Source organism: Mobula birostris, chromosome 7 (genome assembly GCF_030028105.1).
Source record: "Mobula birostris isolate sMobBir1 chromosome 7, sMobBir1.hap1, whole genome shotgun sequence".
NCBI classification, from domain to species: domain Eukaryota; kingdom Metazoa; phylum Chordata; class Chondrichthyes; order Myliobatiformes; family Myliobatidae; genus Mobula; species Mobula birostris.
Genome location: NC_092376.1, coordinates 154,414,738 through 154,433,600, shown reverse-complemented (window position 1 = coordinate 154,433,600; position 18,863 = coordinate 154,414,738). Strand labels below are relative to the sequence as shown.

Sequence of the window (18,863 nt, the reverse complement as noted above, 5' to 3'; positions counted from 1 at the left end):
AATGAAAACAAATATCGGACCCACAGAGAATTAAAACACATGGGAGCACAGACACATTAGAGAAGCAGTCCCTCCAACCTATTATTTAATGAGACCATGGACTAATTTGTAGTTAACTTTATCCATCCATATTGTACACTGTAATAATACAGTATTTAATGAATTTCAAATGAATCACCTGATTTAAAATTATGAAATGAAGTGAAATATCTTTGTCATTTCATAGTACAACTTGCGAAAATGAGTTAGCAACTCTCATACTCAATGCTATGAAACAACAAATAAAATAAATAAACAATAAATAAAATCAAGTAACCAGCCAGTACAAGCATTGTCCAGCAGTACAAAAGCACAACTCAGATGCATGACCGCCATAACACCAGTATTAAGGTAGCAATATAGCAATTTATGAATGATGCTTGATCGATTGGTTCAGAGCAATTATAGCTCTGGGGAAGAAGCTATTTTTCAGTCTGGAAGTGTGGGCATAGAAAATCTTATAACAACTGCCAGGTGGAAGAAGTTCAAACAGATGATTGCATGGGAGTGTATTGTCCTTTCATCTGCTACATTTGAGGAGAAAAGGTTTCACACTTCCAATACATTTTGTGAGAAAAGGGGCTTTACTTCCTCCTAAAGGACCAACTCTGATTTTGGAGTCATTTCCGTTTGTTTTTGGTTTCTCCTAGTACTAAGAGTTTTAAACTGCCTCATAAAGTCATAAAAATCTCAGTCAAATTTTCTTGATAATTCCCAGGGTGTACAAATTTAGTTTCGGCAATCACTTCTCGTAAATTGATCACTAGAACTCTGAAAATTCCTAGTGAGATCTTACTACTTGTATATTTACTGGAATTAGGATGCAACAACATTACATGACACTCTAGGTGCGCTCAATTCAGTGCTTTGTGTAGAAAAGCTTCCCGTTTATTTTATATAGCAGACAAAAAGTATTTCAGTATTTAAGTGCTACATTTAATGATCTGTGTACATAGATCCCAAGGTATATTAGAATTCTATTCTTTGATTATCATCAGTTATAAGTGTTCAGGTCTATACCTATTTGAAAGGACGGTCTCAGTAAAGTGCATCTTCCACCTTCAACCCACATTCTGATTATCCATGGTTCTTTGTAATTTAATGCTTTTGTCTACACTACTTATTGGGCCAGCAATCTTTGTGTCATTGGCAACCTAAGTTAATTAGCTAGTTGATTTCAATGTTTTTGTTAAAATAATACCTATAAATTTAATAAAACTGTGAATGATTAAGTGCCACTTAAGTTTCTTTTGAGACATCATGAACATGGTACATAGTACATAGACCAGCACAGCACAAGAAAAAGTCCTTCAGCCCACAATCTTGTGCCAAACCAATTAATTTAGTAATCAAATAGCTAAACAAACTAATCTCTTCTGCTGAAACAATGTCTATATCCTTACATTATACTCATACTCATGTGCCTATCTAACCATCTCTTAAAAGTCTCTAATCTTCTGCTTCTACCAGCACCCCAGGCAGTGCATTCCAGGCACCCATAACCCTCTGTAAAACACTTGCCCCTCACAACTCCTCAGAAATGGCCACATCTCACTTGAAATTCATGCCCTCTGGTATTGAATATTTGAACCTTGGGAAAGACATACTGTCTCTCTGCTCTGTCTCAGCTTCTCATATTCTTATAAACCTCTATCAGCTCTCCCCTTGGCCTCTTCTGATACAGGTTACCCCTGCCCCATAAGCAGTTCCGATGATCCAAGAACCTGAAACCTCGTCTTCCTACACTTGTACTATCATCTAATTCCTGCCTTGACTAGTACATAATACTAGGAGTGAAGCAGGGATTATTACCTTGGAGGTCCTGCTCTTCAGCCTCTTTCCTAAATCCCTATACTCACTGTGCAGGACCTCTTTCCCCTTTCTACCTATGTCATTGTTGCCATTGTGCACCATGACCTCTGGCTGAGTTGAATGTTTATCCATCATCACTAACGTCTCTCTTCTTTCACCCAACCAATTTTAATCAGGCCGATAAGTTGCTTTAACTCCATTTCTCTTCCCTGTTGTAATTAGAGAAAATTTTTCTTCACCTACCATTGTCATGGTCCCGTCTGGCTATTCCCCATCTCAATCCCTGGATTGTGCCTTAATTCCCATTGTCTGATTCCCAATTGCTGCCTGTTCAATTAATTATAGCACACCTGGTTCTCATCAGGGAATACAGGATAAGAACTCTGGTATCACAGTCGTGGATCACCAGTTTGTTAGAAATTCCAGTGAGTGTTAGCCTTGTTTCTTGATCCCTTAGGACTGTTAGTTCAAAGCTCCACTCCATTCTCTAGAGATTCTACGAAAAGCTCATCTTCAAATCAAGACTCCCCTGTTATCCGTTCTACGTTCGTGACTGAGCCAGCATCTCTCGACCCTGTCTCCATGCCTGTGTCCTGCACTTGGGTTCGTCCCTAGTCCCTCCCTTGCAACAGAACGAGCAGGCCAAGAATGAACCCAGCAGACATGAACCTCCCACAACAGTCCCTCACCAGCCAGGGCTCCCTACTGGGCTTCCACGATCAACTGCTCAGAGGTCACGGAAAACCTTCGTCCTCTGTCCGAGGATGTAAAGAAGGTCAGTGAGCAGGTCGACCGAGTATCCGCTCCCCTTACTCTGTCCTTTCCAGGAGCCCAGCCTGACCAACCTGCGCAGCCTGGGATGACAACACAATCACCTAGAGAGCCACACGATCCCAAACCAAACCCTGGGGACCTAGGGAAATGCCGGGTTCTCTTACTGCAATGCTCCTTGGTTTTTGAGCAACAGCCATGTACGTACACCACTGACAGATCGAAGATAGTGTTCATCATGGGGTTGTTGCGAGGGAATGCCTTAGCATGGGCCACGGCAATCTGGGATAACCAGCCAGAGACCTGCTCTTCTTTCTCCACCTTCGTTTCCGAAATGAGAAAGATTTTTTGAACATCCCATTCGCGGAAAGGACGCCGCTAAGTGCCTACTGACTCTCCGTCAGGGCTCACAATATGTAGCTGAATACTCCATAGAGTTCCGAACATTAGCGGCCGGCTCAGGGTGGAATGACGAGGCTATGTGCGGAACCAAAGGAAATGGGAGAGATCTTAAATAGGTTTTTTGTGTCTGTATTTACTAAGGAAACTGGCATGAAGTCTATGGAATTGAGGGAATCAAGTAGTGAGATCATGGAAACTGTACAGATTGAAAAGGAGGAGGTGCTTGCTGCCTTGAGGAAAATTAAGGTGGATAAATCCCTGGGACCTGACAGAGTGTTCCCTCGGACCTTGAAGGAGACTAGTGTTGAAATTGCGGGGGCCCTGGCAGAAATATTTAAAATGTCGCTGTCTATGGGTGAAGTGCCGGAGGATTGGAGAGTGGCTCATGTTGTTCCGTTGTTTAAAAAAGGATCAAAAAGTAACCCGGGAAATTATAGACCAGTGAGCTTAACGTTGGTAGTAGGTAAGTTATTGGAGGGAGTACTAAGAGACAGAATCTACAAGCATTTAGATAGACAGGGACTTATTAGAGAGAGTCAACATGGCTTTGTGCGTGGTAGTTCATGTTTGACCAATCTATTGGAGTTTTTCGAGGAGGTTACCAGGAAAGTGGATGAAGGAAAGGCAGTGGATATTGTCTACATGGATTTCAGTAAGGCCTTTGACAAGGTCCCGTATGGGAGGTTAGTTAGGAAAATTCAGTCGCTAGGTATACATGGAGAGGTGGTAAATTGGATTAGACATTGGCTCAATGGAAGAAGCCAAAGAGTGGTGGTAGAGAATTGCTTCTCTGAGTGGAGGTCTGTGACTAGTGGTGTGCCACAGGGATCAGTGCTGGGTCCATTGTTATTTGTCATCTATATCAATGATCTGGATGATAATGTGGTAAATTGGATCAGCAAATTTGCTGATAATACAAAGATTGGAGGTGTAGTAGACAGTGAGGAAGGTTTTCAGAGCCTGCAGAGCGACTTGGACCAGCTGGAAAAGTCGGCTGAAAAATGGCAAATGGAGTTTAATACTGACAAGTGTGAGGTATTGCACGTTGGAAGGACAAACCAAGGTAGAACATACAGGGTTAATGGTAAGGCACTGAGGAGTGCAGTGGAACAGAGGGATCTGAGAATACAGATACAAAATTCCCTAAAAGTGTCGTCACAGGTAGATAGGGTCGTAAAGAGAGCTTTTGGTACATTGGCCTTTATTAATCAAAGTATTGAGTATAAGAGCTGGAATGTTATGATGAGGTTGTATAAGGCATTGGTGAGGCCGAATCTGGAGTACTGTGTTCAGTTTTGGTCACCAAATTACAGGAAGGATATAAATAAGGTTGAAAGAGTGCAGAGAAGGTTTACAAGGATGTTGCCAGGACTTGAGAAACTCAGTTACAGAGAAAGGTTGAATAGGTTAGGACTTTATTCCCTGGAGCGTAGAAGAATGAGGGGTGATTTGATAGAGGTATATAAAATTATGATGGGTATAGATAGAGTGAATGCAAGCAGGCTTTTTCTACTGAGGCAAGGGGAGAAAAAAACCCAGAGGACATGGGTTAAGGGTGAGGGGGGAAAAGTTTAAAGGGAACATTAGGGGGGAGCTTCTTCACACAGAGATTGGTGGGAGTATGGAATGAGCTGCCAGATGAGGTGGTAAATGCCGGTTCTTTTTTAACATTTAAGAATAAATTGGACAGATACATGGATGGGAGGTGTATGGAGGGATATAGTCCGTGTGCAGGTCAGTGGGACTAGGCAGAAAATGGTTCGGCACAGCCAAGAAGGGCCAAAAGGCCTGTTTCTGTGCTGTAGTTTCTATGGTTTTCACTACAAGAAGTACTTCAACAGGGTGTCTGTGACACAGGGGCGGCGCTAAGGTGGTGCTAAGCAGAAATTGCATTAGCACCACCATTGGACCATCAAGAAATTAACTGCAGCTGCTTTGTTTTCTCTGTATAGTTTTGAATACAGCTTGTTTCTCCAGTTGAAACAGCACCCCCAGTTACCATAGCACCATAGCACCCATGCAGCGATAAAGTTATAAACGCTGTCAGATCCACTATACACTTCTGCTTATTCGTTCATTGTCAATGTCTTGCAGTTGCTCTCCTCAGATCAGTTAAGCTGATCTAAGTTCACTTAAGGTGGTGACGTCACTCACTCTCACTCACGCGAGAGATTGATAGTATACATCCAGGCGCAGATCCATTGTCTCGCGAGACTAACGGATGCCACATGTGAACATTGTGCTTTTACAAGCGAGCGTGGGCCTGGCACGTGCATTATTTTGGCCAGCGTGAAAAATGGATCAATTTTTAGTCAGAAAACAACCTCATCCAGAGGAATCAGTGGTGTCTCAGCCTGAGCATGTCTTAATTGAAAGTGACATGCAGAAAGAAGTAAGTGGGGATGAGGACGACAGCAGTTCATCGAAGGAGTGTGAGGGCAAAGTAGAGGAACAAGAAATGGAGCGGGATTCAGAAGAGAACATGGATGAAGCTGCTCTTAGTGCTAGTGGAAATACTATTAGCGATGTTAGCCAGCAGCCTGAGGAAGAACCCCATCGGCCAGCATTGAAAAAGTACCCTTCGCAACAGTTTGGCAATCAGCAAAAGTGTTTTATTTGTGGCTGGTTTGACCTGTACTCCTGGCTGGAATATTTAATCACAAAAGGTGCTGCATTCTGCTTCGCATGCAGGCATTTCCCGTGTGGAGGACATGGGTTCCATTCTAAGTCTACCTTCGCAACTGGTGGAAAGCTACAACAGCTTTCAAAACCCACCATGTAAGTGCAGCTCATAAGTTTGCGATGGAGGCATGGGCCGAATTCAGATTGAGAAACCAGGACGGTTCAAGATTGGGAAATATGCTTGATAAAGGACATGCAAAGATTGTCCAAGAAATGAGAACAGTAGTTGACTCTCTACGCTATACTGCGTGCCAAGGCATTGCCCACCGAGGACACCGGGAGAATGATGGATCGGCAATAGGGGAAACTTTGTTGAGTAGCTCAATGTAATTGGGAAGTTTGATAAGACTGTAGCTAAAAAAAAAAAGAGAGCAATCCTGGAAATGCAAAAAACACCCATCACGATATCCAAAATGAAATTATGGGTATTATGGCAGATATGGTCAGACATCAAATAAGTGTAGAAATCAAGGAGGCTGGATATTTTGCCATCATGGTGGATGCAAGTAAAGATTTGAATAAAAAGGAGCAAATATCAGTGGTGGTGCGGTATTTGAATAACGAAACAGTGCTTGAAGAATTCTTGCACTTCACTCCAGCAGAAGGGTTGGACGCAGAGTCGCTTCTTAAAAGCATTGAACAGACACTCGTCCAGTGTGTTATTGATAAGAACGTGTGTATGGGTCAGTGTTATGACAGGGTGGCAGTGATGTCCGGGTGCAATAACGGGATACAAGAGAGGTTCAGGAAAGAGGTCCCGCAGGCATTATATATACACTGCCATTCTCACAGACTTAACTTTGTTTTAGTGGATGTTGTGAGCAGTGTACAACAAGCGGGTGAGTTTTTTGAAACTGTGCAACTGCTTTACAACTTCCTTTCTGTTGCCTGCGATCTTTTCATGAAGAAACAGAGAATCAACTGCACAGCCCGTGGAGTTGAAGGAATTGTCAGATACACGCTGGGCATGGCAGTATACAGCTTTGTGGGCTATACGGAAATCACTCCCTGCCATTCTAGCTACACTACAGGATATTATGGGTCAACCAAATGCATGGAGGAAAACCGAGGCCAGAGCTGTAAATGGACTGATTGATGAGCAGTTTGATTTACTTCTCACTCTGTCTGAGGATTTATTCCGAGTCACCAAGTTCATGTCAGACCAGCTACAATCTCCCAGTTTGGAGCTTTCATTCGCTGTGGACTTGGCTCAGTCTGTTATCGATGCACTCTCAGCAAAATGGGAGAGGAATCATGGAGTAAAATTCAGACAAGAGCTAGGGAACTGTGCGTCAAGGCCGGTACACAGAGCAGACCACATGAAAGGAGGCAGGCCCAGCCACCCTGCCGCCTACATGATTTTGTTGTTGAGGCCCAAACTGAACGCACACCTGACACATCCTCTGATGACCTTCGCAAACACTGTTTCTATCCAGTTACAGGCAGACTTCTGACTGAAATGAAAAGACGGTTCTCAGTTGAGACTGGGAGTGTTCTGGCTGGAGTCTCAGCATTGAGTCCCAAACACAAGTTCTTCCTAGACAAGAATTGTCTTTGGCCGATGGCCCAATACTATGCAGTGGCTGAAGTGAACCTGACTGCAGAGCTACGTCAGGTTCGGCGTCTGCTGGAAACAAGACGAAAACAAGGACAGACAGTGAATGACACAGTGGAATTTCTAGCTCTAATGAGACCCTACCATGATGCATTTATAGATTTATACAAACTAATCTGCATATCACTGACTCTGCCTGTTACATCTGCCTCATGCGAACGGAGTTTCTCTTGCCTCAGACGCCTCAAAAACTACCTAAGGAATAGCAGTGGCAATGCTTGGAACAGCAACTTGGCCCTGTTGGCCATAAACAGCCGGAGGACCAAGGCACTTGACATCCAGAAAATCATTCATGCTTTCGCCACCAATCACAACAACAGACAGATTGTGCTTCTCTGAAAACATTAATGGTGAGTGCAGTTGATTTTTTTAAAAAATTGGGCCAAGACTAATGCTGATTATTGTTATTATTTTGTGGTGGATACCCCATAGTCCTTATGTTTCCTGCAAATCCTAAAATATTACATTTACTGCTATTAAACCTACTGGTTTTGCTTGGACTTCCAAGCAGTGATTCTGTTGATTTTTGTTTTATATTCAATAGCCGAATTAATTGAGGTATTGCATGGTCAGAGTACGATTTGTCCAACTCCTGGTAAAGCCTTGCATCTGTTGTTTGCCTTATTTGACTTTAATAACGGTGTATCTTTTGGCATTGCTGTCTATGTAATGTGAACACCAGTGGGTTCGTTTTGAGTTTTTCAGTTGAAAAGCACGCATTTGACGCTGATTGCGAGATTGGTGCGTGATTCACGTTGTCCGCTGTTGCTCGGATGCTCTGGTTTTTTTTTGTTTATGCTCCGTGTAGCCCAGGTTGTCTCCGATGCTGTTGACACTGTAACAGTTCACTTCTATATTAGATCTATCAATTGCTGTTGCCTGTGAATCAACAGAGGCATTTATAGTAGGCACATAATGCTTGAAACTGACTTTTTAACGCCACGCGTCTGGCCTTGCGAATACATTTTACCATACAGTACATCCCTCAGCACCATCACTGAATAATTCAGCCCCTCTGTAGTACCAGCAAGAAAAAATCTCCGGCGCCGCCAATGCTGTGACAAGATAAAAAACGAATTAGCGGCAAGGGATGACGCTAACAGTGTGGACTCTTTGGTCTCTCTAGCCACCAGGCTAGATACCCGACTTCTAGAGCGTCAGGGAGAGAAGACCGGTCGCCCCACTCCTCGGGTCACCCCACAGCCCATTTTACCATCTTCGACCAGCCCTAACCTCTCTCTCCCTTCCGCTCCTAGCTTAGCTCCCGCTCCGACTGTTCTGGTGAGTCAGACGACACTCCCTTCAGCCCCCTAAACCCGGACGCAGATCCAGGCTACTGTGAACTACCACCAACAATCCCTGTCTCTATCCGCCTTGGTGGACTCCGGTGCCGAGGGAGATCTGTTGGACGAGGACATAGCCCCCGGGCCGGAATTCCTCGGGAACCGTTAAGTACCACTCTGGCGGCCCGGGCGCCGGACGGGAGACTTCTGACTCGGGTCACCCACTGTATGCCACCCCTGACCTTGATTCTGTCTGGAAACCATCGGGAGCAGGTACAATTTAATCTAATGCATTCTCCTCAAGCCCCTATTGTTCTAGGATACCCCTGGTTGAACCACCACAATCCCCACATTGGCTGGTCTGCCGGGAGGATAGTCACCTGGTACCCGTTTTGCCACTCCATCTGTCTGCAATCGGCTCCATCCCCTCGGGAGGCTACAGCGACCTCGCCTGCCTTGGAAACCCTCGACTTGTCCAGAGTTCCCGCAGAATACCACGGCTTGGGACAGGTGTTCAGCAAACAACGGGCTCTGTCCCTGCCTCCACATCGCCAGTATGATTGCGCTATAGACCTTCTCCCCGGGGACTCGTTACCCACCAGTCACCTGTATAACTTGTCCCGGCCTGAGAGAGAAGCCATCAGTGTGTCTCTCGCGGCGGGCATTATTAGACCCTCATCCTCCCCGGTGGGCGCAGGTTTCTTCTTTGTGGAGAAGGAGGATGGGTCGTTATATCCCTGTATCGATTACCGAGGCCTTAACAACATCACCGTTAAAAACAAGTACCCACTGCCCCTCATTCACTCAGCATTTGAACTACTTCACGGAGCCACGTCTTCTCGAAGTTGGACATTCAAAGCGCCTACAATTTAGTCAGAATTAGGGAGGGAGACGAGTGGAGATGGCACTTAATACCCCGCTAGGTCACTTGGAAAACCCGATCATGCCGTTTGGCCTCACCAATGCCCCTGCCGTTTTTCAAGCCCTGGTTAATGATGTGCTGAGAGATTTTATTAACAGCTTTGTGTTCATCTATCTAGATGACATCATAATATTCTCCAGCAGCCTCCAGAAACACATTCATCATGTCCGTCAAGTCCTACAGAGACTATGGGAGAACAAGTTATTCGTGGAGGCGGAGAAGTGTGAATTCCACGTGCCCTTGGTTAGCTTCCCAGGCTACATCATCGAGAGCGGGCAGGTGAGGGCGGATCCCGAGAAGATCCGGGCGGTGGTGGAGTGATCCAGACCCAGGACCCACAAGCAACTTCAGCGGCTTCTGGGGTTTGCTAACTTCTATCGCTGATTTATCAGGGATTACAGTCGGGTGGCGGCGCGCCTTACCCGATTTACCTCGCCTACAACACCTTTTCTTTGGGATTCCGAGGCTGACTCAGTATTCACTGAACTGAAGAGGCTTTTCACGTCCACTCCCATCCCGGTCCAACCGGATCCCTCCTGTCAATTCATTGTGGAGGTCGAAGCCTCCGACTCCGGGGTGGGAGTAGTTCTGTCCCAATGATCAAGTCCAGACCTGTGCCTTCCTTTCTCGCCGGCTGTCCCCCGCTGAACGAAATCACGACGTGGGGAACTGGGAGCCACTGGCGGTCAAACTGGTGTTGGAGGAATGGAGGCACTGGCTGGAGGGGGCGGAACGCCGGTTTATCGTCTGGACCGATGACAAGAACCTCGGATATATCGAGACCGACAAACGTTTGAACTCCCGCCAAGCCCGTAAGGCGTTATTCTTTGGCCGATTCAAGTTTTCTCTCACCTGCCGTCCGGCGTCCAAGAACGGGAAACCTGACGCACTCTCCTTCAGGGGCCTCCAATACCTGGTCCACTGGGAAGGATATGGCCCAGAGGAACGTTCCTGGATCCCCCACTCCTTCATCCTGGACCCTTCCCTCATCCGTGACTTCCATGGGGACCATCCAGACAAGCCTGGAGACTCCCGTTGACGGGGGGGGGGGGGGGGATACTGTCCTGGTCCCGTCTGGCTATTCCCCATCTCGCTCCTAACTCCTTGATTGTGCCTTACTTCCCGTCGTTTGATTCCCAATTGCTGCTAGTTCAATTAATTACAGCACACCTGGTTCTCATCAGTTCATCATTTATTGCCCATCCCTCAATATCTTTTATGACCTGAACTCTGTCTTTTTAGAGTCATGAAGTCACAGAGCAATACAACATGGAATTAGGCACTTCAGCCCAACTTGTACATGTGGACTGCATGCCCTTCTACAGTAGTTCTATTTGCCCACGCTTGGCCCATATCCCTAATATTTTCTTATGTACCAAATTCTTACTTGCTTACATGCATTATTGTTTCTGACTGACCTCTCTCCCATTTATTGGTAACTAAAGTTCTTTATACCATCTCATCTGACATGGTTGAGAAACAAACTGTTCTAGGAATAACATTTTCTCCTCTCCTAATATTGAGTCTAATGTCAAATTAAATTAAACTGCTTCTTCCTCCTGGATCTCATTGCCCCTTTCCATTAGCAGATGCATTTGGAAACCACTGCACTTGAACTCCTTTTGAAGTTAGCTCCCAAATCTCATCAGGACCATTTCCCTTCCTCCTGATGTTAGCAGATTCAATAAAGATCACAAGAATTGTATTTTCCCCCTTCCTATCCATTCTTTCCAGCCAAACAAATGCATCTCATAGAATTATAGAATTAAAAGATGAGGCTATTCTGCTCTTCATGACTGCACTAAGCAAAAATATTTTTTAAAAAAAGCTATTCAAGACGATTCCTACTTTTGACCTGCAATCTCAATGTTTACTGCTCTTCAGGTGCTCATGTGGGGCTGTTGTCTGTACAAGGATTTCAGATACATAAATGTAAAATTCAGGAATTTTTGTGTATATTTTACTGTATGGAATATTTCTGCATTTCAGAAATGATCTGATTAGCTGGTCAACTGAAGCACTCAAACTACTCAAAATGTTTCCAGATTTTTGAGATATTCTTTCCATAGCAAAGGAATTAGAAAAAGAATAAGATTTCAAAAATGTATGGGTGTTCTACTAGCCTCTAGTCCACTGACTAGACTTAATGCTTCACTGACAGCGAAAGAATAATCTATGGTATTGAAGAGCCAGGAACCAAGAACAAGAACATACATACCAAGAACAAAGGCAGCTACATAGTTTGATATTTGTCCGAGACCAATGAGGAAATTAAAAAGGCAGAATATTTCCCAGCTTGGAGCGAACACTTGAGCAATGCCGAATATAGACTGTACAGCCATTGTTCCAAATAGAACTAGCTTTCTTCCAAACCTGCAAAGCAACAACAAATGAAGATGTAGATATGCATACACAGACTCCCTGCCACTGATTAATACACATGTTATGGATTTGTTCTGTACGTTACTTCATGGAAATGGTCTAAGCAAAGATTTATGCATGGCAACAAATGAGACAACTGCATGGGAACCTGAGAATCTATCATTCAGATGCAGCTTCCTCACCAGGCTCTTATGTTAACCTGGCTCGTTAGCCAGTCCTGCCAACAGCCACGGGACTCAGCGGTGAGAAGTCCGCCTTTCATAAACAATGGGCATCTGGGGTTGGTATGATTTGGCTTTCAACTAAACAGGAATGTCATGATGTTCCGACTAAAGAAACCTCAATTTGAGTGAATACTGCATAAATACTGTCCATACACAAATGTCGGTTGGCAAGAAATAACAAATTGTACACTGCATAAAATTTATAAAGAAAGTGTATTTACAAATTTCAACTTTATTGAGCAGTTAATAGGAGAAAGAAAAGGAGAAAAATAAAGAGCAGTAAAAACCTTAATCAGGGCATCACACAAAACCAGGAATTCAGTAAGTTATGTCCAAACATGCACATAAAGTTGGAGCTCATCCTGAAGTTGTCTTATTACTCACACGCTGGACCCACAGAACACATGAAAACACAAACCATATTCCAAACCGCTTGAAATCCATCTCAAACAAACGGGTGCTCTCATTGGGAGTATTGGCCCTTGAAGCCATTCATCCACACAAAGCACTTTGTGCAACAGGGATGCTCCTTCCCGGGGCATCCTCAGCCCTTTTCCCTCCTGTCCTCTCAGCAGCTCCCATCAAAAAAAACGCAAACCACACTGTCCATCAGAAATCTCACCTCACACACAGCTCCCTCGAGAACCGTCTCTCCATTTCACCATTCTGATTGGGTGACACAGCATTCCCAAGCTGAACATTAAAGCCCCTTAGCTTTTAGCCAAAACCAAAACATTCTAATCTGCTTTTACGTAACTGCTAAAAAGAAGTACCTACAACATAGCTTTGAATGTGCTATATACTTGACTTGACTTGATAAATAGAACAACTGATAAGGGCAATAATGGGACAGGCCCTTGATACAGCTATGTGTGAATGAATACCGGATAAGAAAAGGACCTCTGGATGTTAACAAAGAAACTAGGGAAACAGTGTCACACATCAAAGTTGCTGGTGAACACAGCAGGCCAGGCAGCGTCTCTAGGAAGAGGTACAGTCCACGTTTCCGGCCAAGACCCTTCGTCGGGACTAACTGAAGGAAGAGCTAGGGGGTCTCCCCCTCCCACTTTCAAATCTCTTACTAGCTCTTCCTTCAGTTAGTCCTGTCAAAGGGTCTCGCCCCGAAACGTCGACTGTACCTCTTCCTAGAGATGCTGCCTGGCCTGCTGCGTTCACCAGCAACTTTGATGTGTGTTGCTTATGTTACGTACCCCGTAACTGGGTTGCCAAACCAGCAGAAATGGACCACTCGTTGGAGTCTAGATTACTGGGAACTAATAAAGTTTCATTAAAGAAATAAGTAACACAGTATTCTAATCGTAAGGATATAAATGCAACAGGTTAGCAATGATAATACACACATGTACCCAGAACTACGGTAATAGGAGTCAAACCAAGCTCTATCACAGTCTAGAGGTAAAATGATCAGTCTTAAGTGACGCAGAGTTCAGTTCAGCTTAGTACAGTTCGCAGTAATTGCTGTTGTGCCATTGGAGAGAGAGAGGGGGTGCAATTTGATTCAGGCAGACCTTTGATATCATCACAGTTAGCTTTTGGGCGGACCCTCTTATGTCTTCTATCCCGCTGTGGTCACCGACTGTGACCCCTCCGTTCCGGATACGACCGTTCTTCTGCGGTGAACCCGGCACCCAGGCAAGGGCGGACACACACACCAGGTTTCCACCGATCGTACCTTTACACCCTGTGAGTCTATAGTTGATTCCCACTAACCGGACCTCCAAGCCCCCACCGACTTGTGGGGGCACACCGCTCTTCCAGGGTCTCGTTATCTCATGGTCTCGTGGTGTGTCCCCTGCCTCAGCAAACCTGTTCTTTTTATCCCCCTGCTGGGGTATCGCCTGTCCATCAAACTTCAAACAGTTCAGGTTCAAAGCAACCGGTCTATCAATATTCTGAATTGTATTTCTTTTCTGTTAATCTCTCTCTCCTCTCTCATTAACATTTTGAACGTTTCTCCATTGTCTCCCTTATCTCTCTCATTAGCATCAATCGTCTGATAACTTGGTTTGGCGTCACACCCCTATCCTTCAAAGGATTTTTACCAGGGTAAAAATCATGGGCATGAATATATTATTAGATACACACTAATATACAGGGTCATCAGCTATTCGGCTAATACAGAGAACTTTAAGTTTTCAATACCTTGAGAGATAGTCAGTAATCACATTGTCCGTTCCATTTATATGTTTGATTTTAATATCAAATTCCAGGCTCCAACTTAGCAACTTTTTGTTTTTATCCTTCATAGTGGCCAAAAACACTAATGGGTTGTGATCAGTGTAAATTATCAGTGGTTTCTGTGCCAGACAAATATAACAAAGGTCGTCCCATACAAACTTCGCATTCTTTGGCAAGAGCTTAGTAAGAGGGAGGGTAATATCCGCAAAGTTTTTGCAAAACTTCCGATAGTACCCCACCATCCCCAAGAACCTTCTCAGGGCTCTCTTGTCTGTCGGGGTGGGAACTTCAGAGATAGCCCGCACCTTAGCCTGCATCGGAGCCAGCTGCCCCTGTCCTACCACAAATCCCAGATAAGTGACCTTCGCATGGCCAAACTCACTTTTTGCAAGGTTTACTGTCAGGCTGGCTTCAAACAGTTCCTCTAGTGTGCTCCTCCCACGTGTCACCCCAGACCACTAAATCGCCACTATATGCTTCTGCGTTCTTTAGCCCTTTTGTCACTGAATTAATCATCCTATAGGTGTGTTGCTTACTAGGCTGGCCTGATGTGACAACAACACCACGTACCGTCTCTTTGCATCGCCCCGGGACATCCGAACATATGTCTGCATGCCAGTTAATTAGCTCTATCAGCAGCTCGCTCTGTTCGGGGGTTAAGTGAGAGTTCTCATCAGCAAAGTTGGCCAAAACAATAGAGTTCTCCCATCTGGTTGGCACCATACTTATCTTTTCAAAATGGGTTTTCCCCTTATCAGGTGGCACCCTAGACTCATTAATTTTCATGATAACCCCGACTAGGTCTGCTCGCCTATCATGGCAAGCTGTTAACATATTAATAGGCTGTCACTGTGTCGGCTCATGCCTACAATACTCAATAGCATCCTTCCTCATATTCAGCCAGTAAAACTCTTTCATAATTTTATCGACTGTCTTCCTCAACCCAAAATGTCCACTGAGAGTTATCTTGTGGGCCAGGTTAAAAGTCACGCCCCTATAAATTTTCGGCACTACCACCTGGTGCACCACCCCCCCATTCCTCATCTGTGGGCACAGTACTTGGTCTCCATTTCCTCATTAGTACTCCCTCCTTCACATAATAGCCCACTGCCTCCCTTTTTAATTCTGCTTCGGAGAAAGCTGTCTCTGTCAAAACTGTTAGCTCGTCTCGTTCCTGTGTGTGTATAAAGTCCTTCCTTGCTAACGATAAGTCTACCTCAAATCCCTCACTTCCTTCCATTTCACTACGCTCCTTCTTCTCACTTTCTAACTCCTCCTGGTACAAGGCTGGTAAAAACATCTCAGCTAAATCCATATTTGCTTCGGCAGCCTTTCTGGACATGCGTCGAGTCACTGAGCAAACGGGATAAACCTGTGTGTCTATAGGCGGGTCTTCAATCCTGGCAGGTTTGCTTGTCAGTTTTACTGCTGGGTACAACTCTCCGCCGGCGAGGTCATTACCGAGTAAGACCTGCATTGTCTTCCATCGGTAGTTCGGGCCTCACCCCTATCGTGACCGGTCCGGAGACCAAGTCGCTTTTTAGGTGTATCTGGTGCAAAGGTACTGCTTCAGTCCCTTTCCCAATGCCTTTTATCACACTGACCTCCCCAGTCTCGGTCTCTGAACTAAAGTCTAAAACACTCCTTAAGATCAGTGACTGACAAGCTCCAGTGTCTCTCCAGATCCGTACTGGAACTGGGTTTGATCCCTCCTTCACCAACACCAATCCGGCCCAAATAAACTTCTTGCACCCTTCCTGAACTTTATCAGACCTCTTCTCCCTTGGCGGTTTGTTTGCCAGCTCAATACAGCCAGTCAGAATCATCGTTTTCCCTTTCCCCATCTCCTTCTTTGGGGCAAAGCACCTGGACGCAAAGTGACTGGCTTTCCCACAATTATAGCATACGACCCCAGGAGACTTCCTACCAAACTGCTTCCTGTCTTCCTTATCCTCCTCACTAGTCCCCAGCTTACTTTCTGGCTTTTCCGGCAGACTCTCTCCGCCCTCTCGACTACCCTTCTGGTAGCATTTATTCGGGGTAAACTTCGTTTTGTGTGTTGACACGTACTCATCCGCAGTTGCGACTAGGGTTTCTGCCTCTTTCTCATCTAAATAGGGCTTCATACCATCAGGGACAGAACCTTTAAATTGCTCAATCAGTATTAGCTGTAGCAGTCTGTCATAATCCCCATTGACCCCTTTCGAGGCGCACCAACGCTCACAATACATCTGCATCTCATGGGCAAACTCTAAACACGTGCAGCCCCACTGCTTCCTCACATTCTGGAACCTCTGCCGGTATGCCTCCGGGACCAACTCATAAATCCTGAGTATTGCCTCTTTCACCACATCATACCTCAGGGCATCTTCTGCAGACAATGCCGAGTAAGCTTGCTGAGCTTTCCCTTTAAGTACGCTCTGAAGCAAAACAGCCCACTTAACCCTTGGCCAGCCTGACTTGCAGCGTCTTTTTCAAAATGTAGAAAGTACCGATCAACATCGGCCTCCTCAAATGGGGGAACCAGCCTAACCTCCTGGGTCGCCCTGAATCATCCACCTTGGTTCGGCATGAGGCCCTGCGCTAGCATCATCCTTAACTTCTCCAGCTCAAATTCCCTTTCCTTCTGCTTCTCTCTCTCTTGTCACTCTAACTGCCTCTCTCTCTTTTGCCATTCTAACTGTTTCTCTTCTTGTTCTAGCTGTCTTACCCGGAACTCGTGCTCGAGTCTCAATTTTTCCATCTGCGCTGCACCGCCTCTCCAGCAGGTTTGCCCATAGATACCACCTCCAGCTCCCCTTGGGGAAACACACCTTTAGATACATAGTGCTCAATGACAGCTCTGTGCATCTCCACTCTCCTCATTGTCGACTACCCTTTAAAAAGATTCAACCATTTGACAACAGTCGCCAATTCTGATTTCCTGGCATCCTCTAATGCCTCCAAGGTTGGTGCCTTTAGAAATTCCTCAATCTCCCTTTCTGCTGTTTGCCCTTACTTTCTTTCGGGAATTTTTACCCAATCAATTTACCCAGTCCCAAATTTGGCATTCAAAATCCCGGACGAGCCTCCACTTATGTTATGTAACCCGTAACTGGGTTGCCAAACCAGCAGAAGTGGAGCACTCATTGGAGTCTGGATTACTGGGAACTAATAATGTTTTATTAAAGAAATAAGTAACACAGTACCCTAATTGTAAGGATATAAATGCAACAGGTTAGCAATGATAATACACACATGTACACAGAGCTAGGGTAATAGGAGTCAAACCAAGCTCTGTCACAGTCTAGGGGTAAAATGATCAGTCTTAAGTGACGCAGAGTTCAGTTCAGCTTAGTACAGTTCGCAGTAATCGCCATTCTGCCGTTGGAGAGGGGTGGGTGCAATTTGATTCAGGCAGACCTTTGATGTCTTCGCAGTTGGTTTTCAGGTGGATCCTTTTATGTCTTCTATCCCGCTGTGGTCGCCAACTGTGATCCCTCCATTCCGGATACGACCGTTTTTCCACGGTGAACCCGGCACCCAGGCAGGGGTGGACACACACACTAGGTTGCCACCAATCATACCTTTACACCCTGTTAGTCTATGGTCGGTTCCCGCGAACTGGACCTCCAAACTCTCACCAACTTGTGGGAGCACACCACTCTTCCAGGGTCTCGTTATCTCGTGATCTCGTGGTGTGTCCTGTGCCTTAGCGAACCTGTTCTTTTTATCCCCCTGCTGGGGTTCCGCCTGTCCATCAAACTTCAAACAGTTCAGGTTCAAAGCAACTGGTCTGTCAATATTCTGAATTGTGTTTCTTTTCTGTTAATCTCTCTCTCCTCTCTCATTAACATTTTGAACATTTCTCCATTGTCTCCCTTATTTCTCTCATTAGCATCAATCGTCTGATAACTTGGTTTGGCATCAGACTTGAATTTCCAGCATCTGCAGAATTCCTCGTGTTTACGTAGGGAAACAGTGTGGCCACCGGGGGAAATGAGCAGTACATTTGGGAAAAGAACTGCAGTAAAAAGTGGAAATTATTGATTAAAGAATGGAAAGGGAGAGCCCATATTAAATGGAATGGTACCTTACTGGCCAGCTGGAGGAATAATGCATGTGATAAAGAGATAGAGGTATGTACAGCAGAAGGGACTCCCAAGAGTTGGGAGACACTGCAGGCGGAGTGCTAACGGGTAGAAGGGAGAAGAAAGAGATAACGAAAAATAAAGAAAACAGGTAAAAGCAGATATGGACAGACAGGAAGGTTTAAAATCGGCAGTGCCGCACGCGAAGATCTAGGGCCAATACGGGATCCTGAACCCATATCTGGCATACCGACCCTGCTTAAGGACAGTGACCACGATGAGGATTGGGCACCCACCTTACTCCCCACCTTACCAGAGGCCGAGTGCACCCAGTACTTCCGAACCCCAATCCTCCCAGTACTTAGATACGGTGGCTGCTCGGGTAAAACAGCAGCGGCAGGGAAGGGAAGGCTCCCTGTATCCTGAGACCCAGAAAGGGAATACCGGGGATTAATCTGAGAC

At 45.3% G+C, this 18,863-nt stretch overlaps 1 protein-coding gene across 1 annotated transcript in view; it reads right to left on the bottom strand.

Moving 5' to 3' along the window:
* Window positions 1-18,863, bottom strand: part of LOC140200863 (organic cation/carnitine transporter 2-like) — a 97,647-nt gene that overhangs the window by 57,604 nt on the left and 21,180 nt on the right. Inside the window, exon 3 of the mRNA XM_072264496.1 lies at window positions 11,745-11,899. Coding sequence (XP_072120597.1) covers window positions 11,745-11,899 — 155 coding nt within the window. The remainder of the gene's footprint in view (window positions 1-11,744; window positions 11,900-18,863) is intronic.